Here is a 24,869-nt window from a genome sequence, read left to right on the forward strand (position 1 = left end):
TGAGTAACAGTTGGAAAGGCTCAAATCGAACCATGCTACATCCCCTGCTCTAAAATTGGTAGTATTAGAGATTTTTCTCAGAAACTCGGCTCTGACTCTGATATGACGAAAGATAGAAGCTTACTAATCCGAGTTTCGGGTTTCGGTTTCAGTTTTGCCTTACCAGAAGGGTGAGGGAATTAATCAAGGGAGTGCTTTTGCACGTCTGTGGATTGATTGCCGTGTGGCTTTGTTATAATGGATGGATGGCATTAATCTTCCCATTTTCTTGTGTACGACATTTTGTTGGAGGGAAAATTGTGGCTTCGAGGAATTCTTTTCTTTTCTTTATTTTTGTGTGTGGATATTTCTGAGATTCATGAGGATAAACGACAAGACCATGGCATGGACCACACCTCATATCATTGTCTTAACAATTGGTCGGGCTAGCAATGGAGGAGACGTCATAGTTTAGGCCTTTCGAACAAAGACGTAATATCCCAGAGGAAACCCGAGCCTGGTTATCATCGGGGACCCACTGGCCCACTACGTGACCTCTCGTGTTCATTTTCTCATCTCAGTTACTGATAATGATTAGACCGTTTCACAAGATTACGGCGAAAATCCGTGCACGGTCATCACTGATTCACTGGGGACCCATAAGCACAATTATACACATCATAGCTCAGATCCTGAGATGAGCAATCTCTGCGTCTGTAAGTCACAAAAAAAGATTTTCAGCATAAAACTGAATACGATTATAAGCCTGTCACCACGTGGGTCCTCTCGCATTCGGAGGTACTTCTGCATCTCCGATTGGGGAATGATGCATAAAGCTCACCGAACGAATGGCTGAAGCGCGATCTTAAAATGGATATCTTTATAGATCATGTTTGGCTCAGTAAATGAGACGGTAAGCAATGGACAAATGACATCAACCAGTATGTGAATGCAGTTTTCATTCGACCTCCACCCATCATACCAAAAATGTCAAATAAGTTTTTTCACTTCATCTCGGGTTTTTCTCTGAATGAGAGAAAACATGATCCCTGGTCACAACGGATTATTTCATTCGTAAACAAGTCCTACATTGATTCATTTGTAAGAATGATTATGGGGATCAGAGGAAAAAATGAAAAAGGAACTGTATTTCTGTCTATTTAGATAATTCTGAACTTTCGCGCATTTTGCCATTTTCTCTCTACAAAAATAAATGTAGAGTTCTTCCTCGAAAATGAGAAAGGTTTCTGTGCAATCATCTCCCAACAGATCACGAATGCAAAAGAATTCACCTAGACGGGGGCAGGTTCCCGAAGTTTGGAGTTCAGATTCTGAGCGACTGCATCAATAAATTCTTCTGTGTCCAGGTAATGCTCCCTCGATACTCTGCAAAGGTCGACGAACATGTTTAGCCGAAAAAACCTCAGGGGGAACTGAAAGACAAATAGCGAGAAAACAATATCAATTGTTTCTTATTTTCTGGCAGCCATGTGGTAAAAAGAAGTGGATTTAACTGAATATCAATTGTCAGACCAGAGAAAACCGTGATATAAAACACTTTCTTATTCAATTCTATGCTCAAAATTCTTTTGAGCTTGAACTGATTTAAACCAGTATGAAACTGTCAAACTGGGTGCTTTAGCAAGAAATTGGTCATGACAAACTGTTCAATCATTCCCAGAAAAGCTTGCCAGTGACGGCGAATATTGATCTTGGGACTTGAAAAGGAAATGTAACTGCTGTACCACTCTGACAGACCTCAGCTGTTTAACATGTACACTGAAAATAAAAGTGAATCTTGAATTACATCATGACTCATGGGAATTAGTGAAGACCCAATCAGCCACTTTCCCAGTTCAATGAATGGTCCAGTTCTTTCAATGCCGGCATAAAGGCGTAAATAAGAACACAAATGATCTTCAAAAAAAGGAACCTCTCGGTGCCAAATATGATCGACAGAAAAGGACAAGGTACTTATAGAGCAACTTACTTGGGTCCGTGAACCAAGAGGGCGAGATCTTTGGTCATTTTCCCGGCTTCCACAGTTTCAATGCATGCTGATTCCAACTTGTGAACGAAATCAAGCAGCTTATCATTCTTATCCAGCTTTGCCCTAGACCAATACACACTACCAGTAAGTTACTTGTACATTTTTCCCCAAAAATGTACTCATTCACATTATAAAATGCAACCAGGCATCAAGATTGCATGAACAAATTTTATACCATAAACTCAGTATATTTGCTTTTTCTTATTTCCCACCAAATTAGTCAAGGTCTATGATACTATAATCAGAATCACGAGATGCATCCAACCAAGATGTTGAGCGGCTAGAAATCATACCTATGCTCCAATCCTCGAGTCCATGCAAATACAGAAGCAATGCTGTTGGTACTAGTTTCTTGTCCCTTCTGATATAACCGGAAATGACGAGTTACGGTACCATGAGCAGCCTCAGCTTCCAATGTCTTGCCATCAGAAGATAACTGCAAAAGTCGTGATTACGGAGATTTTCTGAGATGTGATTGAACATCAAGAGAGACATGGTAAACTGGATGTATCTAGTTATACTAACCAATACAGAAGTCATGAGACCAAGGGAACCAAATCCTGCAAAAACATACATCAAAAGCACATAATGAATCATTATCACCACAATAAATCATAGATTACTATTTACTAAAAGAAAAAAAAAGGGTAGGACTAAACCAAGCACTTATTTTCGTGTATTGTGATCTGTGGAAATACATTTTTGGGTTTCTTCGATTCCAAATCAAAAGTGTTCCTCAACAGTTACAAAAGACCAATAGATAGAGTAATATAGCCATTATAGATAAAAAGAAACAACACCTTGAGCAAGTAAATCGCTTTGAACATCCCCATCATAATTCTTGCAAGCCCAAACATAACCACCTTCACTTTTTAGTGCATAGGCCACCATGTCATCAATTAATCGATGTTCATACCTGAAAAATAAGGCAAAATTCTATTTACAAAATATTACCATAAAAAAACAAAAAACAAAAATTAAGCATAAACCAGATATAACAATCACTCACCATATAGAATGTTCTTCAAACTTGTGCTTCCAATTCTTTTCATATACCTCCTGGAATATATCCTTAAATCTGCAGCCGTGAAGTAAATACACGCTTTTAGACAGAACCTTCAAAATACTACAAGAAGTAAAATAACCTATGCTGACTAGAATATTACCTGCCATCGTACTTCTTGAGAATTGTGTTCTTGGTGCTCAAGTATAAGGGCCACTTCTTAGAAAATGCCATTAACATTGAGGACTCCGCAAAAGCTTCAATGGACTTGGGAATATAAACAACACCATTTTAGAAAAAGGAAATAATTGTAGGATAACTGAGAGTAAACTGAGAAATAATGGCAAACCTCATCAACATTATACATTGCAAGTGCGACACCTGGTCCCTTGAAATCATACACATCAAGCTCCATGGGCTTGCCTCCATCTTTTGGAACTGAATATTAAAATAATAATAATAAAAGCCAAAAGGTTAACAGAAGAAAAGGGTAAAATGCAGTGATTTTTCTGATATATGATGCAAATCAACTCACCATAAACCATTTTGAGCTTTCCTGGCCCATTAATAATCATGTCAGTAGCACGATACTGATCACCAAAAGCATGCCTACCAATGCAGATGGGTTTCTTCCACCCTGTAACAAGGCGAATAAGTTACCCTAATTGTTTTTTGCAAATTCACGAGTTAACAAAATCTGCAATGAAAATATAGTTACCAGGTATGATTCTTGGGATGTTCCGACAAAGGATTGGCTCTCGGAAAACCGTACCTAACAGTTAAGCAACCATCTCTAAGATGCTGTACCATATTGAAATATATGGGGACAAAACACCAAGACAAAGGATCTTAGATCCCTCAATTTTCTCAAAACAGAGAAAGATCTATTTAAAAGAACCGACCATTTAGTATGTTTCTAATTGTTCCATTTGGACTCCTCCACATAGACTTCAAACCAAATTCTTTCACTCTGGTCTCATCTGCAAAACAAAAGCAGCCAGGAAACGAAGTTAGACATGTAGTCATTTGAAAGCATAATAACACAATAACTAAATGAAACTTCAAGATCAAGCACAAAATGAGTTGCTTGAGGCCAGCCATGCTCAAATTGCAATTATAGAAGTAAAAGCTCAAGTGAATCCAGCAAAACAATTTCAATAAGGGAAAAGTAAATAAAGATGACAAACCTGGGGTGATCGTAGCACACTTTACAGCGACATTATATCTGCAATACATGAATAATATAATGATCAATGCACCCTTACAATTCGAGTTTGACTAGTTTTACCCTGTTCAGCTTTCCATTTTGAGTATAGAGTGGCTGACCAAAGTTTATTCATGAAACTGGCAACTGTTCTTTTAAGCACCAACCATTCATTATGGTGGATATCTACGTGGGACCGTGCCTTTACACTTATTTGTCAATAAAACTCTCACTGGTCATCTGATTGTTGGAAATTGACCACTTAAAATTATATTTGCTAGATCAAATAGTTCGTTATCTCTACCTTTGACAAGGATGCAATCATAAAATTTAATTCGGAATACTTTCTCACTTTTCCTTGCCCCCCCCCCCAAATAGTTTACATTCTTTCAAAATCTCCTTATGAACCTAGAAAATGGCAAAATTCCAGATCAAGATTACTTACTTTAGAGTGGCCTCAGCACTCTCTACAGTGATTTTGTCATCGGTTGCATCACGATTCAATATCCCCAAGTCATAATATTTAATATCCAATTCCAGATGAGGAAATATGAGCTGCAAACAAAACAAAGGACCAGTTCATAATCATGGTCATCTCGAAAACAAAAGGAGGATGGAAAAATGAACAATAAACTAAAAATCAATACTTTATCTTTTATCATTCTCCATATTATCCTCGTCATCTCATCACCTATACCAACAAAGGAGGAAATGATAAAGGAATCAGTACAAAACTCCAATGTGGTAAACTGAGGACAGTCTACGAGGTTCGATTTGCCTGCAGATGAAACCGATGAACATTATCTAATGCATTGGAAGTCCAAGCCCGTAATTAAGCCAAGAAAGCTTCATTTTTTTGGCGTCGAAATGCAAAACTACCAAAAAATTCCTGCTTACAACTGGAGAAGGCACCGACACTAAGCAAATTACTGGTGACCCAAAAAGAAAAAAATAAACGAAGAAGAGCAATTTGACAAACATTATCGAGCAAATTATTCACATTCCCCGCCATTTTCTCCTCGTTTCCTCATAATCCACGAAACTTTCCAGCTTATCAAGTGGCAAGGTTGCTCACCGTCCATCTCTACGATAGGATTCTGGACTTGGATTCTATCAGCAGAAGGTGCAGCCGCAGAAGCGAAACAACGGAGCGTGACGCGACCGCTGCCACCGGCGAAAGACACTCTGTCCCTTGGAATCCCGCCATGGAAGAGGCACGAGCTCCAGGAAGAGGAGGAGCTATGGAGGCGAAGCCCCGGGTTCGATAGAGAAATGAAAGAAGAGCGCGGCGAGAGCTTCGAGGATAAGAAAGTAGCGCCGGCGGTCATGGCGGATGATCGGAGGATGGCGGATTTCAGCATTCGAGTCGTCCTAGATTCTTTCTTTGTCTCCACTTCCTCTTCGTCAGCAGACAAAGGGTGGGAGGGGATGCGATCCTCTGTGTCGAGCCCACCGGAACCACTTCGGAATAGATCTTCCTTAAAATTTCATTTTGCACCCTAAATTTTTGAGTTTGGATCTTTTTCCCCCCAAAAAGTTCATACCGTGCCAAATGGCAACCCGCAAATTTCAGTTTTTCTTCCGCTTAACAATTTGGCCCTTACGACTTTGGAGGATTATGAAGTTTGAGATTAAGATATTTTTTCATCCTAAACGTTGACACCGTATCGAATCACATCCATAAATTTCAATTTTTCTCATAATGTTTCAATTTTGATAACTTCTAAGGATCTATAATACTTTATTATGAACGGTTCCGTGTCATGGGAGTAATAAGTGATTATTAACTGTAACAACTCAATTCACGTCAAGGTGGCCAATCCTTGGCCTAGGCTTATTGGGTTATTGATAATGTTGGGATTCAAAAAAAAAAAACTTGGGGATGTTTTGAAGATTTTTGATACCTTTGACATGAAAAACATAATGCAGCACATGCCTTGCCCAAGCATAAGACCACTAAGGCCTTTGATGAGGACCCAAAAAACTTAGGCCTCAAGTTTAGAAAAATATGTGTAATATGAGGTTATTATATTTCCCTTAATAATAAATCATGATCTAACTCTCCAAATAAATCTCTCTCTTTCTCTTGTATTTATTACCAAACTGCAACCTAATTAATTTTCCACAATACCATTTTCCCTATATCAACTTAATTAATTTTCTCATTTTTTCACAATACTTAATTTTAGTCTTTCATTGGACGCTCATTTCCTTCTAATAAAATGCAAATTGATTCGTGAGAGATGTTGTCCACTCCTTCAAGTGTTCACATTTTTACTTAGTTCCAAATGCCCTAGCACCTTTGTTGCTAGGAACTTTATGAATGTCTCCATACCCCGTTTTTATAATATATAACTTGTCTTAGGCTTTTGCCCACTTTATCTATCAAAAAAAAAATCTTCCATTAGATCATCTCGATTCTCTTTATCACACCATAATATTCAATTCATATATTCAATCGTTGTATTTTCTAGCTGATTCTATCAACCACTTTCTTTAGTACTTATTTCATCTCTCATAATATTCATTGTTGTTCTTTGTAAAATGTAGTTTTTATAGATTTTTATAAAATGCAATGTCGTTTTTCTTATACATCGCCTGAACTATAATGGTAAAGTTTATGGTAATTGCAATTTCATAATAAAAGAAGCCTAAAATTGAAATCAATAAAATTTTACTTAAAATCAAGAATATATATGTCAAAGAAAGATGTATGGATTAACTCTATTATCAATTGAAACAAAGAAATGATAGAAGAATTCATTAAAAGTTATATTTACTAGTTACACATATTAATAAAAAGCTACAATATTAATTTTTTTTGCTGAATAAAAAAAATACAAGTTCTACAAAATAAATTTTATATAAAATGTATGTTATTCTTATTAAATAAATCAAATGCTTCATTATAATATTTCACTTTAGGCCACCAATTCTCTTGGACCGCCCAGGTAATGCACTTTCTTTGAATGACTACAAGGCAAATCACAAAAAACTTCATGTCGTGGGACATCATTAATCCATGAAATTCTATTGTGACTCTAACCCTATGTTTCCGCCTCTTTTTTCCCTCCATTTCTCTCGTATTCAAATAAAGTATTGAAAGACATTGGACAACATAGCATAAACTTCAGGAAGCGAAATAGTTCGATTTCAAAATTTAGGGGGCGAAACGAAATTTTCATAATCTCTCGCTTTTTTGCATATTCGCGCCCCCTTAAGACATATAATCGGACCTGCTTAAACCCGGTTTAACAGAAAGACCGGTTTAACTAACCAAGGAAGGAACCGCTCCGACCCGCCTCTCTGGCGCTAAAAATCGCAGCTTTTGCTTAAACCCTAAACCCTAAACCCCCCCTCTCTCTCTCTCTCTCACTCTTTCTCTGTGCTGTGAGCAGAAATGGCCATGGCGTCAATGGCCACAAGGGCCAGAAACCCTCTCCGCTCCTCATTTCGCCGCTTACTGACGAGGCGGTCCCTCAACTCTCACGCAGTCTGGTGCGGCCGCCTCGGCTTCGCTTCCTTCTCCTCCTCCTCCGTCCTCTCCGACCCGGCGCCGGAGCCCTCGCCAGTCTCCGCAGGGACCAAGGTCCTCGAGACCTTCAGAGAGGAGTTCGAGATTGGCTCGCGCTTGATCACGCTTGAAACTGGGAAAATTGCGCGGTTTGCCAATGGAGCTGTGGTCTTGGGGATGGATGAGACGAAGGTCCTGTCTACTGTCGCGTCGTCTAAGGGAGACGCTGTGCGGGATTTTTTGCCGCTCACTGTAAGTGAAATTCAGCTTTGTGGTGTCAAAAAGTTTTTCTTTTTCTTTTTGTTTTTTTTGGTGGAAGTAGCATTCTCTAATGAAGGAGCGAATAAATTTGTTCTTCATTTCCATCTTCAAACATTTTGTTTGAATGAGATTTGATAGACAAGTGCATTTCTCGGAGAGTTGGCAATTTTCATAGTCTAGGATGGACAAGGAACTATCGTGTTGTTGAACATTAAAGCCCCTGCACTCAGTTGAACATACTGTGAAAATTTGAGCATGGTGCGACATACGCAAATGCAGTTTTGATTGTTTAATTGGAATGGTGTTTTGCCTGCGTTGTGGGCGGATGCTCATAGTCTGGGTTTTGAATATTATGCCTTTTTTGTTTGCAAAGGTCGACTACCAAGAGAAGCAGTTTGCGCAAGGTTTAATCCCAAGCACATTCATGCGCCGGGAGGGTGCTCCCAAGGAGCGGGAACTTTTATGTGGCCGACTGATTGATAGACCAATCCGTCCTCTATTTCCTGCAGGGTTTTATCACGAAGTGCAGGTCTGATGTTGCTCTATGCAGTTTTTTGTAATTTCTGGTAATATTATTGAAGGTCTGACGTTGCCCTGTGCCATCTTCTGTAATTTCTGGCAACTGATATTCCCTAGTGCTAGGTAACGGCGAGCGTCCTATCTTCCGATGGGAATCAAGATCCAGATGTAATGGCAGCTAATGCGACATCTGCCGCTCTCATGTTATCAGACATTCCGTGGGGTGGACCCATTGGCGTGATTCGTATCGGGAGGATTTGTGGGAAATTTATCATTAATCCGACAATGGATGAGGTAAAGCTTGCCATAAGCCTTCTCCTTATTGCCTGACTGCCAATGATGAGTTAACAATCACTACGTAAGCCTCCTTTGGGACTATAGTGATGTATCTTCTACTTTGATAAGTGTGTGGTAAATTCATCTGAGACTGGATAAATTCTCCTCGAGCTTTTATATGACGGGCTTCATTTCAGTTGTTTTAATGCTTTGAATGAGTTGTACAACATGATCTAGCTATCTCGGTATAGTAAAATCTAAGCAGAGTCCTGAACTTGATTTTGTACCCCAAACAATAATTTGATATCACCTGCATCTCCTGTTTTCCTTCCACTAATGTACATGATGTCATCTATCTTTGAGATTCTTATTGTACTCGATATATGAATTGCAGCTCAGTTTAAGTGACCTCAACTTAGTATATGCCTGCACAAAGGACAAAACTTTGATGATAGATGTGCAAGCACGTGAGATCTCAGAGAAAGATCTTGAGGCTGGGTTGAGGCTGGCTCATCCTGAGGTAATTGTGAAGAAAATATGCAAGATTCTGGATATGTTTACCATATTGTGTAGCTAATGATTCAGTGCTCTTTTCCCCCAGGCCGTCAAATATCTTGAACCTCAAGTTAGATTGGCCGCCAAGGCTGGTAAACATAAGAAGGAATATAAGCTGTCCATGGTCTCAAACAGAACGTTGGAGAAAGTTAGAGACTTAGCTGCAGCACCTATTGGAGCTGTTTTTACTGATCCTTCATATGGCAAGGTGCTCACAACTTTTTTGCTGAAATATTGAATTTGAAGTTAGTCAGTGACTTTAGAATCCTGTGCCTTCGCATCTAGATTATAGAAATAATGCTCATGTAATGATTTGGCATTGTCTTTTTATTTCCTTTTTTTTTTTCTGCAGTTTGAACGTGGGGAGGCCTTAGAGAATATAGCGCAAGATGTAAAGAGAGCTCTTGAGGAGGAAGGTGATGATGAAAGCCTAAAAGTGTTGCCCAAGGCAGTAGACACTGTGAGGAAACAGGTATACTCTTGCAGCTTGCTAATGGAGTTTTGCATGTTGAACATGATGGACGGCACTTGGCTTGGGCATATTGATGAATAAAGTTTAGGTATATGTATGTGCAGCAAATATTGTTTTTCGGTTTGTAGATATGGATGAAATTTGTCCTCTTTGAAAATGTAGATTGTACGCAAAAGGGTTATTGAAGAAGGATCCAGAGTTGACGGGAGACGCCTTGATGAAGTCAGGCCGGTTTACTGTGAAGCTGGCAATTTTCCTGTATTGCATGGATCTTCGCTATTCTCTCGAGGAGATACTCAGGTCACGACTTATTCATATTTTCACTCGTGGAATAGGTGTGGGAAGAGTAATCATTTGGCAATTTTATCTACAGTTTGAGGTTGATAAGTGTCTTTTATGTCTGCATAGGTTCTATGTACTGTGACACTTGGGGCTCCTGGAGATGCTCAACGGTTGGATTCACTCGTCGGGCCCCCAACAAAGCGCTTCATGCTTCATTATAGCTTTCCCCCGTTCTCAATAAATGAAGTTGGCAAGCGAGTTGGCTTAAATAGGCGTGAAGTTGGTCATGGTAAGTTAGAATTGGCATGTCAATTTAATGCTGAGACTGCTTTTATGACAGGACTGTTAAACTGTTTCTTTGGATTGTATTTTTGGATTGTATAAAATCTAGCCTTTGTTTTATTTAAATAACGTTGCCAAATGAAAATACTGAGATCTTTACTTGGTCCATTACTAATGTGAAAAAATCCAATGAAAATATGGAAATCATGATCATGGAAGATATTTTGTAGTCATCAATTTATCACTGTCTGCCACTTAAAAGTATTTGTAATGATTTTTAGAAAAGGTACTAACTATGCTGTCTCTTTTCTTTTGTCAAAATAGATTATAATGTGTTAATTAGTCCAAGATCCTTTTATATCTAGCACATTTCTTGATTCATCAATTGTAGGATTTATCTAAGAATTTCATCATCATATATAAAGTAAGATTGAAATAACTTGAGAGCTTAAAATTAATTTTGACAGGCACCCTAGCAGAAAAAGCTCTTCTTGCTGTTTTACCTCCTGAAGAAGATTTCCCCTACACAGTTCGTGTAAATTCAGAAGTGATGGCTTCTGATGGTTCAACATCTATGGCAACTGTCTGTGGAGGTATTCCTTTCAATTAACCATGCAGTGACTTTAACTGAAAATCCATTATATTTAATATGTGAATGTGGAAGATCATAGTAGCTGTGCTTAGATACTTGTTAAAAGTTCTAGCTGGTGGCCTTAGGTACAAAACATGGTAATATTAATTGGATCTTTAACTTTAAAGCACACACTAGTGAGAAGGCAAGCCAACAGTTGAAGCTTCTCCTTGTGTCTGAAAGGTTAAGCTAGTGGAAAGGTGGTCCAACGATGTTTACTACGTATATTTTAGCAGGCTAATGCATCTTTCAGATAGAAAATTTGACATGATAAGATATGGTTTGACTTTTTTAGGAAGCATGGCTCTCATGGATGCTGGCATTCCATTACGAGAACATGTAGCTGGCGTTTCAGTTGGTCTTGTTAGTCAAGTCGATCCAGTAACTGGCGAAATCAAGGATTATCGGATACTGACTGATATACTGGTAAGATACTGATCCAATGCGCCAATGATTCTCTTTGATGATGATGGTTTGAGCAATTGAATCTCTGGTCTACAATGTTTGGACAAATTAACTTTTCTTCCCTCTTTGATCATTTTCTGTAATCTGAAGTCCTTAATGCCTCAGTAACACGAACTACCAGTGATGAGATGGGAATTATAAGCTGAAATGTGCTTCTTGTTTTTTTTTTTGCTTCATTCATTTGGATATCAATTAATAATGTCATCTTATTATAGGGCTTAGAGGATCATCTTGGGGATATGGACTTTAAAATTGCTGGCACTAGGAAAGGGGTCACTGCAATTCAGCTTGACATAAAGCCAGCTGGAATCCCTTTAGACATTATTTGCGAGAGCCTGGAACCTGCATATAAAGGACGTCTTCAGATACTTGACCACATGGAGCGAGAAATAAATGTCCCACGTACTCAAGATGATACGAACGCTCCTCGATTAGGTTGGTTCTGTATATTTTGTTGATTTTTTGCATTTTTTCAGAGCCACTGAAATTGTGTTTTATTTTGCTTACTCTGAGATGCGATGATTATAATACAGCTACAATGAAGTTCAGTAATGATGCCATCCGTCGCTTGATTGGGCCTCTAGGTGTTCTTAAGAGGAAAATTGAGGAAGAAACAGGTCTGTACATTAAATTTCTATAATCCATTCTTTTAATTGTATACATCAAATGAATTTTCATTGGAAATCCTATCTTGCATTTCTCTGTTTCAAGTCTCATTTATTTTATTAGTTTCGGAAGATCATTAAAATTGCCCATGGGAAACTCATCCATAAATATTATGAAATCAATCCACCAGTAACCCGTCTATTTCCTCTCAGTAGTCATTAATGATAAATCTGAGTATTCATTCATCTAATATATGACCGGAGATTTTATGGTCAGTTACCAATATCCCTGCATAATTTGGCTTAAGACCTGTGCTGCAAATCTTGAGCTAAATTATTTGCTGCCATTTGGTATTACTGCTTCCTTGATATTTTACTTTTGACTGTTCAGGTGCACGAATGTCGGTGAGTGATGGAACACTGACTATAGTGGCCAAGAATCAATCTGTAATGGATAAAGTACAAGAAAAGGTGTATTAAATTTGCCCCAACTCATTTTACATTTTCATCATGTATGACTTAACATTTCTAGGAAGCCACCTACTTGGTGTGTAGTCTAATAAAACCTTCCTCAATAGTATTTAGGAAAATGCGTGCATTACTTTTTAATTAGCTCCATTTTGCACAAAGACAATACATGTGATGAAAAACAACAAAGAATTAGTTTACTATCAGAATACAGTGATTCTGTTTATGTGTTTTGCATTTTGCCAGTATCTACTTTGTGAGTTTTTATCAAATTTTCGAACCTCTGGCTAGAGACAAAATATTTGAATGAACTTTAGGTTTTCATTTATGTCACCAGTTCTATCCTCTTTTGAACTTATTACTTCTCAATCGAGTAGTTCTGAAATTTCTCGTTTTAAAACTATTCTTTCATCCTTTCTTACTTAACATTGTTATTGAAGATGTTAGTTGAGATTGCATTCCTCATGCACCATGTATTCAAAATTCGTCGGATCGACACAGTTTCAAATGTTTTAGTGGGCGGTGGATGGTTTTATATTGAGAATATGAGCTGATTTTATCTTTTTCAAATCTCTGCTCTTAGATTGATTTTATAGTTGGCCGCGAGATTGAAGTTGGTGGGATCTATAAAGGCGTTGTTACATCAGTCAAGGAATATGGAGCTTTTGTGGAGTTTAATGGTGGGCAGCAAGGCCTTCTCCACATTTCTGAATTATCTCATGAACCGGTATGTCTTGAGGGTTTTGTGAATATTTTTCTCTTTTTCTCTTTTACTCTTATCATTTGCTTACAAATGAATGGTTTTCAGCTTAGAAATGAAATGTCATATCTTCTCCATGCTATGATTGACAATGAAAATTTTGAATGTATATTCTTTAAGACATTGGGCAGTCTTATGCATTTCGTGGTTAATTACATGGTAAGGAACTGGGTTCCGTTTGAGTGAGTAGGGTGGAGGCTCGCTACAGAAATCCTCATTACTTTTGTGAAGAATTATGTAGCTTAGTGTTTTCTTTTTCTCAGTGTAATCTATATATATATATATATATATAAAGTTGTATCCCACGCATTAATAGGGTTAGAAATGTAATTTTATAAGTATTATAAGGTCATAAAGGTAGATGTGTAAATAATATTCTGAATTAAATAATATTATCTAAAAGAAAATAAATACTATATTAATGATATATGTACATGAATTATCTATCTATATATATATATATAAAGTTGTATCCCACAAATTAAATAAAGTTAGAAATGTAATTTTATAAATATTGTAAGGTCATAAAGGTAATAAATAATATTCTGAATTAAAAAATACTATCTCAAAAAGAAAATAAATACTATATTAATGATATATTTACATGAATTAAATGCAATAAAGAGTGAAGTAATTGTAAATACATATACAATTAATTCACATATATACCAAAAAAAAATATTTTTTTCAAAATTATCCCAAAACTTAAATAATCGTATGAGATTTGACTAAAATAAATATACTTTGATTTCTCATGAAAATAATTGACTCATTTTAGCTTAAATTATACAAATTTTAGCTATCTTCATTCATATATATGTACATATCGATATATAAACTTGACTACAGTTAATGAATTAGAGTGTATATCTGTTTGATGGTCAATATATCTCAACGGAAATATATTATATATATATATATATATATATATATGGAGAGAGATAAATTACGATCAATACTTTAAATTGTTAAATATGATATTAAAAGAATATTAATTTCCACCTCCTAATACTAATAAATTGACTATAAAAGATGAATTGTACTAATTGCTTGCATTAAATGTTCTCATAATAGTATTTTTACCATCTATGCCAAATGCCAATTCAATGTAAATTTTACTGCCAATGTTGTATGTAAATGTATAATAGTAAATGTATTGTAATTCATAGATTAATATGCTAAATAAAAATTAATTAGTAATACATAATATTATAAATAACAGTAGCCAATATAAAAATGAAGAATACATTACTTCGAATCATTATTGTTATCTCGATAGCAAATAAATATTTGTAATCTTACAAAAATAAAGAAAATTTATAATTATGTGAATTTAAACTTTATTGAATAATGTTTTAAAACTATTGCAGATCTTATAAAACTCAATTAAGTAAATCTTTCATGGAAAGAATTGATTTGTTCTAGCTAATATTATTCAAATCCACAAAATTTAATATATGAGATTTGAGTAAGAATAGCACAATATATACTGAAATTTGATTTTTTTGAAAAAAATAAAAAATTGTCCTCAAAAAAATTTTGATAACTCATCATAAATCCCAATTAAGAGAATATTATAGAGTACAACAAAGAGATCAAGTTGTTACTTTCAATAATAAAAGATAACAAGAAAGCAAGTATAATGAAAAAAGTTATAGTTACTAATGTTTTATTGGATTGGAAAATTAATAATTTTGAAAATGTTACACCCTTATTTTTCTTCTACTTCCCCCAATATATTTATAATTTTTGAATTGATCAAAATTTTTAAAGATATTTGGATATAATTAGTAGATATTATATAATATAGAAAAAAGGAATAGTTTTTCAGGAAATTTTTGAAATTTAACTAAAATAATTAAGTTTGAATTATATAAAAATATATTTGTTTATTGCACGGGTAAAAAAACCTAGTTAGCTTAGTATATTTGTGGCTGAATTTGCTTTTCTCCGTAAGAAGGTGTCTTTTCTCCGTAAGAAGGTGTATCCTTACATGAATGCTAAAATCTTCTTTTCAGGTATCCCGAGTTACAGATGTAGTATCTGTTGGTCAGCATCTTACTGTAATGTGCATTAGCCAAGATGTTCGGGGGAACATCAAACTTTCCCTAAAAGCGACTCTACCACAACGGAAGTCGAGCTTACAGAATGCGGTTGAGCAATCTCGTCCCCTAGTGAAAGAGGCATCTAATATCTGGGCATCAATTGAAGATAAACCTAATGATAACAAGGAAAATAATTCCCAGCTGGAGAGCTCCCCATCGATCGAACCTAATACTTCTGTATCCTCTATACCTTCAATCCTAATCAGAAGTGCCGCTGAATGTGATGAAGCAGATAAATATGCAGAAACTCCAAAGAGTTCTTCAAAACTGGTAAGCAAGTTCACTTTGATGATAAATCATTAAATTTACAAATGTAAATTAGTCCTACGGTGAGCGGTTCTTCTCATTCCATTTTCTATTTCAATTTGAAGATCAACAAGTCCAGTAATTCCAGGAAGAGGAAAAATCAGTTCGAGCATGATTCCACTGGAAGCGATGTAGAAAAAACTGAGGAGGAGGATCTTCTTACTGCGAAGAACTTGAAGTTGGGGACAAAGGTGGCTGCGAAGGTCCATCAAGTTCGTGCGAGAGGACTAGTCCTTGATTTGGGTAATGGACTCCGTGGAATGTACAGATTCGAGGTATGTGTCGTTCAAAAACTGTAGTTTAATTTCATGTAAGGAGATTTACGAAGAATTGCAGTCTGTTGTAGCTGTGTTATCAATTCTAATTGTTGCAAATGGTTCTAATATCAGCCAGAAAACCAGAGCATCTGCAGGTTGTCTAGAAGGATCTGCTATCCCTTTAATTTGGGTTACTCGGGCATTTTCCTTTCATCAAAATATTATAAAGTGTGCATATAGAATTTGAATGCAATCATTCGACGTCTCAACTTTTTTCATGCAGACGACCAAGAATGCAGAATTTGAGGTAGGTGATGAGATGGTGGTCGAGTGCATGAGCTTCTCTGCGAAGGGAGTCCCTGTCATGTCCCGCGTGAAGGATGAATAGATAGCTATTTATCTTGAAGCCCATGGACTAACAATACGGCAAGCAAATTCTGCCTGATTGTCAGAAGCCACGATTTAACTAATGTCTCGTCCACCATGCTATGGCTTCTACACTCGTTCAGGTGAAGTAATCTATCCTATGCTCGAGAATTGCTATGGCTTCTACACTCGTTCAGGTGAAGTAATCTATCCTATGCTCGAGAATTACGAGTGCTCATGGAGTTGACACAACTCTTGCCGAAGATTACGATGGAGCTTGAGGAGCAAGACATATGTGTAAACTAATTCGATAATTGGTATGATAGTATGAACTATCATACCTTGGAGTTGCATGAAGCTGTTGAGTTACTTGGTGACTCGTAAATTTTGTTACTCAGGTAGATTTTTTTCCTTTTTTTTTGGTGCCATGTATTTATCGGAACTGTGATTACTTATAGTAGAGAATTCGACGACCGGACACGGGAAATTTTTTTTTTTGGGATAAGTGGTAAAATTTCATTGATAACGAAAATATGTACAAGCACCCACCCAAGTACAGCCTATCAATACTGTTTCCATTTTAACAAAGAAACTAGCTTAAAAGACACCTTGGAAATTCCAAAAGCGTCTCCCTTACCCTTTGATTAGATACCTTCGAAAGCATCCAAACCTTCTTTGGCATACAAACTTTGTTTAGCAATCTCTGCCAAACAAGCTTCACCACTTTCTTGGGCAAGATAAAATTTTGCACGCCAAAAGTAAAGTGATCATACTAAACAAAAACAGAATTCACCACTTAAATGTATAACGATGATTGCATATTCAGTTTTTTTTAAGCAATCTACTATGAGTTTCCATCGTCGCAACTCCACCCTTCCCGATCTTTCCTTTCCTCTTTGATTGTTGGCATAACCATTGCTGGTTTGTGTGTAATAGGAGGTTGAAATCTGTCAACATCTGATCATTTAGCAGCCGTCGGGAGTTGAGTTGTCGGGGGCGCCGGAAGACGAAAGACTGACTTAATTTTTATTTTGAAAGAGGGCCCGGGGGGGCGGAGAGGTGGTGGTTTGTTGTGTGGAACGGTCACCGACGGCCATATAGGGCTTTGGGGGCCAGGAGGCCGGATTGGGCCTGGAAGGGCTCTGATGAAGATCAAGCCCATGAAATCCTGGCCCGTCCCAGTCTGCCTTGATCGGCCAATCTTTTACCGGTCGGCCTGGCCCATGAAAGAACCTTTAAGAGGTAGCAATATCTATATCTATATATATCTTAAAACAAAAATCTCGAGCAGAATTCTGACGCCGCCACATAATCAAAAAAAAAAAAAAAAACGGAGCTCTATCATGTCATCACATCATCGATTTATATCAAGAAAAATATTATATTCTTGTAAAGGAAGGAAATATTCTCATATAAATTGTTTTAAATTTGATTAATTAATTTTGTAATAATAGAATATATAAATTATATGTATATAGCTCAACGGAATATATACAAGGAAAGAAAATATGCAGTAGAATATATACATTGGCCAATATATATATTATTTACAACTAAATATTGCATAATAAGGGCATTACAATAATTTATTGTTATTTGTAATAAATGAAAAAATATATATCGATTGCATAAATATAATTAAAATATATTATACACCATTAAGAAAAAAGTTGATAGATGCATACATGTTAACGTCTGTATATTTAAAGTTTCCTTATTTAATTCAACGTATATGTACATATATATCGCACGAAGAATCAACAGAAAAGCGTATAATATTGTATGCACATATATCTATTCCAATTGTGTATATATTATTTCGGTATTTTAAATATTATATTTTCTTTTATTAAATTTAGACATCTCTCTTTAGTTGACTATAAATATGTATTTTCTGCTACTCGAGTTCTTTAACAAGTAACAAACGGTAGTTTCTCGAATGAAAGTCGTTTTTTTTCTCTCTCTTTTTTTTCTTCTCCTTATTTTTAATGAATTGTCATATGTAGATTTTCTCCTCTATGATCGAAGTTCCCCAAGTCCCAATCTAGATTCAAGTGGTAAGGGATTCGATGGACCCTATAGATTCAATAAACAGTTGGTTCTCGAATGAATGTCACTTCTCTCTTCTTCTTCTTTTTTTTTTGTGAATTGTCACATGTGGATTTTTTCCATTATGTTTGTTAGGAATAAATGGGAGGTTCTCGAATGAATGTCGTTTTTCCTTTTTATTTTGATGAATTTTCACGTGCGAATTTTCTCCAGTATGTTTGAAACTTCCCAAGTCATGCTCCAAGTTCAAGTGGTGAGGGATTTGATTGACCCTATAGATGTTGCCCTACAATGAGATGACCTCCTACCTACATAAGAACAATTTATACAAGAGATGATCCAATTCTTTTATATAATTTTTTTGGAGTTTTGGTCAACAATTTAAATTTTCATTAGGGTTTTTGTTACGATGTCGATAACTATATCAAATGAAGAAAATATTCTATGAATAGTTATATATTAACTATTTTGTCATAAATAATATTTTTTTATAGAATTATTGCATTTTTATTTACTAAGAATCCAAAAATTCCTTATTTTAATATTTAACTATTTCAGAAATAATTTTTTCATAATAATGAGATACTATATAAATATAGTGAATGATGGTTGATATTTTGAATTCACGATTATTTTGTCTTATTGGATATACAATGAGATACTATATAAATATAGTGAAGTATTGATGTTTGATATTTTGAATCGACGATTATCTTGTCTTATTGGATATTGTATAGTTTTGAAAAATTTTATTTTGCCCTATACATCATATTCAAGAAATCAAGATTTGATACTTATGAAGTTAAAGATATACAATTCGAATATACTCTATTCCTTAAATATTAAATACAAACCGATATTATTTCTTATGACTTTAGTTTTTATAATTTGTAGTATATATTCAACTGCAAGTTATGAAATATCCTGAGTAGGTCTTATTTTCCTAAACGAATTTCTTAAATTTTGTTTTTGCTTTTTTTTTTCAATTTAAATATAAACTTTCCAATTATTTTACTTTTCTAAAATAATATTTTAGATTATGTGATTTCAACCTGAAGCCATACAAGATCGTGGAAGGGCAATTATTCTATATATTAAACTTATTTGTTGTCACTTTGCCACCAAACGTTTGAATTTGATGTGATGACCACATGGATGTGGTCCAGACAGGCATTTAAGATGCAAACCCCCCAACACCTAACAGATTTGGCCGCAAATTTGTTTCCCACAATGCAATCAATTTGTCTCTCTTCATGTCACAGTGTCTAAACAGTCGGATGATCTTGACGAGTTGAGTTGAGTTGAGCTGTCCCATTAAATAGTTGGCAGGTCGTCTCTCTTATCTATATATAGTGTTTTCGCGATGTCAATCGTGGTGACTTTACTTGGAACTGATGAAAGGTTCATTTTTTGGATTCTTTAGACAGCCATCTCTTGTACGAGCTGCCTATTTAATCTGACTGCTTTTACTTATTGCTTCCTTATCCCTCTCCCTTTCTGTCGACTGCCTTTCTTTCTTGGCTGTACAAATTCATGGATTAACATGGAGATGGAATTTATGCCACGTAAAATTGTACATACATGACAGGGGCTGGTTGGGACCCCAACGGACTGGCTACTCAAACTATCGTATAACAACACAAATAATCCGGCGGCATATGTTACCGCAACTGTCAGGCAGGCCAGAACGTGATGCTCGGATCTGGCTCCCTTGTTCCGGTGCAAATCGGGAATCTTTCAAACTCTCACAGTGCAATTTTCTTGGTATATGCCTGTTGTCCGATCCCGATAAACATCACGCTCCCCGTAATGGTTTTCAGGCTTCGGGATAGTCCTAGTAAACATCTTAATCCCTGCAACGGTTTGCAGGCTTTGGTAGGACTGTACCGTGGCATAATGTGGTGAAAATATTACCACAAAAGCCATTCTCCACTGAGTACGCTAATCCCTTGCTAGATCCTCGCCTCTCGATTGCCTATCCATGACTCTTTGAGCCCGTGCTGGAGCACTCTGAGGATGTGTAGAACGTTGCCATTTTAGTGGCCCCGTTTGAGATCAAACTGTTTGTGCTGTAAGATGTGGTGGAGCTTGCCGAGCCCATGGCTCTAGCGCTCAAGAACGGTGGTTGATTTGGCTCAGGAACCTCAGAATCGCCCTTTGTTAGCAATAGCATCTCCAAAACTCGAGCCATAACAGGTCTATCAGCGGCAGAAGCCTGAGTGCACAGAAGCCCAATCTTAAGCACATCAGCAGCCTCTTCCCTCGGGAAATTGCCTTCTAAGGAAGGGTCCACAGCTTCGCACAAGCTGTTCAGTTTGTACAGCCTCCACATCTGCCAGATCAATTGCAAAGATTAAAAGGAAATGTCATCAGCAATCCACGAAAAATAATCTATCCGACTTATGCGGCATTTCTGATGAAAAAATACTTTTATCTATTTATGTGATCCTCTTAGCAATAGCTAATGTTTCTTGGGAATCAGGATAGGAAAGTGAAAGATTTTCGAGCTTCAAAGTCCATACCATCTGTAAAAGGGAACCAGCAGAGTTCTCTATGAACGAGCTGTTCCTACGGCCGCAGACAATTTCTAGGACTAGCACTCCAAAGCTGTAGACATCCACTTTCTCCGTGAGTTGTCCCCGGACAACATACTCAGGAGCCATGTATCCCCTGCACCGAATCAATGATTCTTAGCCGAACTGTAAACTGGCGCAATAAAAGTTGATGGTCGGGAATAAGCCAATTGAAGTGAATTATTTGCAAGGGAGCAATTTGATTTCCGAGGCAACATTCTGATCCAGTGGATTGTTATATAAGAAGTCCGGCAGAAAACTAGATAACACTTCTTTCCTTTACTTACAGTGTCCCAGCAATTCCAGTGCTGAGATGGCTCATGTCGGGCCCAAAGGACCTAGCGAGGCCAAAGTCGGCGATCTTGGGATTGAGATTCTCATCTAGAAGGACATTGCTGCTTTTGATGTCTCTATGGATGATTCTGACCTTACATCCACAGTGCAAATGTGCGAGCCCCTCCGCTGTCCCAACAATGATGTTGAACCTCTGTTTCCAGTTTAGTGTCTGAATCTTGTTCTTATCTGCAGAAGAAAAGGGGGGAAAAAAAATGAAACAAAAAACGCATTGGTTTATATGATGCAGGTAACAAAATTTTGGAACAGACAAAATGCCATCGCATTAATCGAGTTGCATAATGAGAGATCTCTTATATACTCAATGTACCAGATGAAATTCTCAGATACAGTTCTCTGAGGGGGATTACTTCCAATCGATTACCATGCAAAAGTACGTAATTTAAGTTAGAACAACAGAAAAGAAGATGGAATCATTATCATTACCAAAAATGTAATGATCGAGGCTCTTGTTCACCATGTACTCATAAACCAGGAGGCTCTCGGGCCCTTCGATGCTACAGCCTAGGAGCTTCACCAGGTTCTTGTGATGAATCCCGCTTATCAAGTTCACCTCATTGAAGAACTCATCAACCCACTGCCTTGTGTTGTAAACCAACCTCTTGACCGCTACTGTTTGCCCATTGGGGAGCGTCCCCTTGTACACGGACCCTGTCCCTCCTTGGCCTATTTTCCTCGATGCCTCAAAGTTATTTGTTGCCTTCTCTAGTGTCTCATACTTGAAGTTTAGACTCGACCTGTCGACACCAATGGAAATCTGTCGGAGATAAATGTTCTCTGCACGACATTATGGTGGAAATTGTAAATACCGAGCTTAGGTGAGAAAAGATTGCTCTCAGAAATCCAAAACTGAAGAAAATTAGAAACACAAATGCATCATTAAACAGAACTTTACAAGACATGACAGATTTACACTGTTTCATGAAGGACCGTATATATAAACACACATATACTCATTTTGCCGGAAATCGTCTTTACCTCGTCTCAATTTAGTTATTCTCTTAAAGGCTGCATAGGCAGCAAACATAGATAGCATAATGAAAGCAAATGCTACCAATGCAATTGCTACTGCAACCCCGATTGCACATGATCCTGAAAAGTTGACAAGAGATTAGCATATTGATAAACATTCCGATCGTATAAGTACAGTGAAATTTCTTCTCTATGTAATCTAGGAATGCAGATACACCAGTAATGCCAAAAAACAAAAAAGATTTATATCGCAGAGCAAAAGCAACCTTTTCTTGCATTATCTGATCATATGATATGGTCTAATCATTGCATTTATCTCATAACAAATAACCAACGAACTTTATTTAATAAGCTTAACATCTTATATCAGTCGGTTTTACTACTGGAAAATGAGAGATTTATTGTCACTAGTAATCATACGGAAAATGGATTCTGTGAAGATAAAGCCCCAGTAGGGATCAGAATACTAAGTTCATAACGCGAATCATAATATGGTTAAACAAGAAACATACAGTGGTATAGACCAACGAATGCCTTAATAAAATCGAGAAAACAAAAGGGCAGAAACAGAACTTGGGGAAACGTTTGAGGGCTTTACCAGAATTGTTGGAATCTTCTGCTTTTCCCCCATCATTATAAAACTTCACAGTTGAGTACCTCAAGTAACAGCCTGCATTCAAAGCCCTCCCTTCCCTGCTTGGTGCACACCTCCTCACTTCCTCCCCTGCCTTCTCCAAACAAACCTTACACTCCCCACTGCTCAGGCTGCTCCAGCACTGGCCCAGTGTATACACTCCCCTCACCTCCATGGCCCCGAACCCTCCCCCTCTTCCCGAGCCTGCAATCTCCGTCACATTCCCGACTGCATAGCTCATGCTCTCCTCAAATTTGGGCCTGTCTGGCCCTTCCACTGAGCCCAACCCCGAGCTGCAGTTGGAAGAATCGCGGGACGCATCCACGGACTCCTCAAAGAAGCGGTATGTGTCGTACCTGAACATAAGAGTTAGCATTGTCAGATGATGTGAGAGTGCAACTAGACCTGTCCGGGAATTGAAACATGACAGTTCTGCCTGGCCTTCGTGGCTATGACATGGCACTGTGAATTGCCAGCATAGCTACAATTGCACTCACTAGTACCCGGACCATGTGACAGGATTTATAGGCCATCAAGAGGGGCTTCCAGTACCTGAGGAAGCAGCCGTCGAAGAAGATGCGAGCGGAGAGGGAAGGGAGGCAGCGGGGCAGCTTCGTGCGGCTGGCGGCAAAGCAGAGTAGGCAGTCGGTCTGAGAGAGGTCCCTGTGGCACTGTGAAAGGACGTAGATCGGAACGACAGTGGAGTCTATGAAGTGGGTGGCAAAGTGGTGGGTGGCCATGCGCTGTGACAGAACCTCCATCTCCTTTACGAACCTCGGGACATAGCTCGGGTCGGTGCCGCCACTCTTCCGGGCAGTCATCCCGGCCGTGGCATTACCACATAACAGGCCAGCCTCGTATATTCGGGGGTCCGACCGCGAGGGCGAGAGGAGAGCGAGGAGGAAGAACAAGGACACCAACATGGAGTTTTGGTTCTGTGTTCAATGATGCTCCGTGCAGCGCTGGAGATCATATAAATTGTCCGTCTTTTGTTCACACTAATTTGAAATTATTGTGGTAAATTATTGTGGTCCCATCTCCATTAAAAGCCATAATGTGTTCTCATTCCCCTGAAAATGACAGGAGAGCTATACCCGGAACGACGTTCATTTTCATCGCGTCATAACTTCAGTTTAATATCCCGTGACCAGGGAACTACAACAAAACTAGTTCTTCTGGGGTGCTCAGCTCATCCAATGCCTGAGCTTAATATGGTAAGTCGAATCGCAACACAAGATGTTGTTGTTATCACAGGATTTATTCCGTGGACGGTTTCGGAACACAAGATGTTGTTATAACAGGATTTATTCCGGGGATGATTTCCGAACACGTTGATCCACAAAAGTTTTCGAAATGTGAGTAGAGGGAAGGTCGGGGATAGGTTGGGATGGGACCTTTGCAACATTAATTTCAAAAGGGCAAACACCAAAGAGACACGACGGATTTGATGCCTAACGACCATGACTATGAGAGTTTTCATTGCCATGCACCTACTTATGGGACTCCCCTTTGAATTTCATACTCACATATAGACACGTCTACACTAACTGGGTCCCCCTAACCTTTTTTTTTTTTTTAAAGGGGTCCCCTTGCCCATGCGAAAACAAGGATATCATATCTGACGAGAACAGACCGAACCGGAGTTCAAGCCGCCACATCGGAACCTTGATATACAAGTTGATACTAGCCATGTCAAAACTGGAGTTCGGGCCACCTAACCACACATATTATGCTTTCATCCAAACATGACAAACTGTAATTAGGCCCATGAGCCTCCATTATAAATGAAAAAGGAAAAAAAAAAAAAGTAACATGCTTAAACTCGGAAAAATGCCTAAGAAAAGTAGAGTTGGCTATGATTCATCTAGTTTACCTTCCACCAACCTACTAAGAGGACTGCCGCTCCTAAATAAACACAAACCACATC

General features: G+C 37.6%; 3 protein-coding genes across 5 annotated transcripts; 1 reads left to right on the plus strand and 2 right to left on the minus strand.

Annotated features, from left to right (window-relative positions):
• Positions 1-967: 967 nt before the first annotated feature.
• On the minus strand, positions 968-5,658 carry LOC116213474 (isocitrate dehydrogenase [NADP]-like). Its single transcript, XM_031548435.1, has 15 exons — positions 5,312-5,658; positions 4,884-4,927; positions 4,682-4,791; positions 4,220-4,257; positions 3,935-4,012; positions 3,751-3,804; positions 3,568-3,669; positions 3,382-3,470; positions 3,196-3,299; positions 3,039-3,107; positions 2,830-2,945; positions 2,555-2,589; positions 2,323-2,465; positions 1,970-2,092; positions 968-1,365 (listed from the first exon to the last, which is right to left on the minus strand). The coding sequence occupies exons 1-15, from the start codon at positions 5,595-5,597 to the stop codon at positions 1,272-1,274; spliced, it is 1,485 nt and encodes a 494-aa protein (XP_031404295.1). The 5' UTR covers positions 5,598-5,658; the 3' UTR covers positions 968-1,271.
• Positions 5,659-7,570: 1,912 nt separating this feature from the next.
• Positions 7,571-16,858, plus strand: LOC116215015 (polyribonucleotide nucleotidyltransferase 2, mitochondrial). 2 transcript variants are annotated; one of them, XM_031550569.1, is made up of 17 exons: positions 7,571-8,002; positions 8,385-8,540; positions 8,654-8,824; positions 9,201-9,326; positions 9,408-9,569; positions 9,714-9,833; positions 9,996-10,133; positions 10,242-10,404; positions 10,865-10,990; positions 11,324-11,454; positions 11,709-11,928; positions 12,027-12,110; positions 12,490-12,569; positions 13,150-13,293; positions 15,345-15,701; positions 15,803-16,012; positions 16,278-16,858. In XM_031550569.1, exons 1-17 carry the CDS (start codon positions 7,637-7,639, stop codon positions 16,380-16,382), a joined length of 2,859 nt encoding a protein of 952 aa, XP_031406429.1. In that variant the 5' UTR covers positions 7,571-7,636; the 3' UTR covers positions 16,383-16,858. The 2 variants fall into 2 exon arrangements, with proteins under 2 accessions (XP_031406429.1, XP_031406430.1); XM_031550570.1 differs by lacking the exon at positions 7,571-8,002 and having other exon boundaries at positions 8,403-8,540; positions 8,648-8,824.
• Positions 16,859-19,939: 3,081 nt separating this feature from the next.
• Positions 19,940-24,563, minus strand: LOC116212727 (cysteine-rich receptor-like protein kinase 42). 2 transcript variants are annotated; one of them, XM_031547385.1, is made up of 7 exons: positions 23,495-24,563; positions 22,907-23,298; positions 22,315-22,428; positions 21,763-22,113; positions 21,270-21,504; positions 20,932-21,079; positions 19,940-20,741 (listed from the first exon to the last, which is right to left on the minus strand). In XM_031547385.1, exons 1-7 carry the CDS (start codon positions 23,863-23,865, stop codon positions 20,385-20,387), a joined length of 1,968 nt encoding a protein of 655 aa, XP_031403245.1. In that variant the 5' UTR covers positions 23,866-24,563; the 3' UTR covers positions 19,940-20,384. The 2 variants fall into 2 exon arrangements, with proteins under 2 accessions (XP_031403245.1, XP_031403246.1); XM_031547386.1 differs by lacking the exon at positions 22,315-22,428.
• Between the last annotated feature and the right edge of the window lie 306 nt (positions 24,564-24,869).

Source organism: Punica granatum, chromosome 7 (genome assembly GCF_007655135.1).
Source record: "Punica granatum isolate Tunisia-2019 chromosome 7, ASM765513v2, whole genome shotgun sequence".
NCBI classification, from domain to species: Eukaryota; Viridiplantae; Streptophyta; class Magnoliopsida; order Myrtales; family Lythraceae; genus Punica; species Punica granatum.

Bases quoted from the DNA above. Each gene is read 5' to 3' on its own strand.
- LOC116213474 (XM_031548435.1), bottom strand. From the start codon at position 5,597: ATGCTGAAATCCGCCATCCTCCGATCATCCGCCATGACCGCCGGCGCT. The intron at 2,590-2,829 runs GTGTTGTTTCTT...ATGTTTTTGCAG, and splicing joins AAGCGATTTACTTGCTCAAG to GATTTGGTTCCCTTGGTCTC. The intron at 1,366-1,969 runs GTAAGTTGCTCT...CGACCTTTGCAG, and splicing joins CTCTTGGTTCACGGACCCAA to AGTATCGAGGGAGCATTACC.
- LOC116215015 (XM_031550569.1), top strand. From the start codon at position 7,637: ATGGCCATGGCGTCAATGGCCACAAGGGCCAGAAACCCTCTCCGCTCC. The intron at 9,327-9,407 runs GTAATTGTGAAG...CTTTTCCCCCAG, and splicing joins TGAGGCTGGCTCATCCTGAG to GCCGTCAAATATCTTGAACC. The intron at 16,013-16,277 runs GTATGTGTCGTT...TTTTTCATGCAG, and splicing joins GTGGAATGTACAGATTCGAG to ACGACCAAGAATGCAGAATT.
- LOC116212727 (XM_031547385.1), bottom strand. From the start codon at position 23,865: ATGTTGGTGTCCTTGTTCTTCCTCCTCGCTCTCCTCTCGCCCTCGCGG. The intron at 22,429-22,906 runs GTAAAGCCCTCA...TCAACTTTTCAG, and splicing joins AGAAGATTCCAACAATTCTG to GATCATGTGCAATCGGGGTT. The intron at 22,114-22,314 runs GTAAAGACGATT...AATGTCGTGCAG, and splicing joins AATAACTAAATTGAGACGAG to AGAACATTTATCTCCGACAG.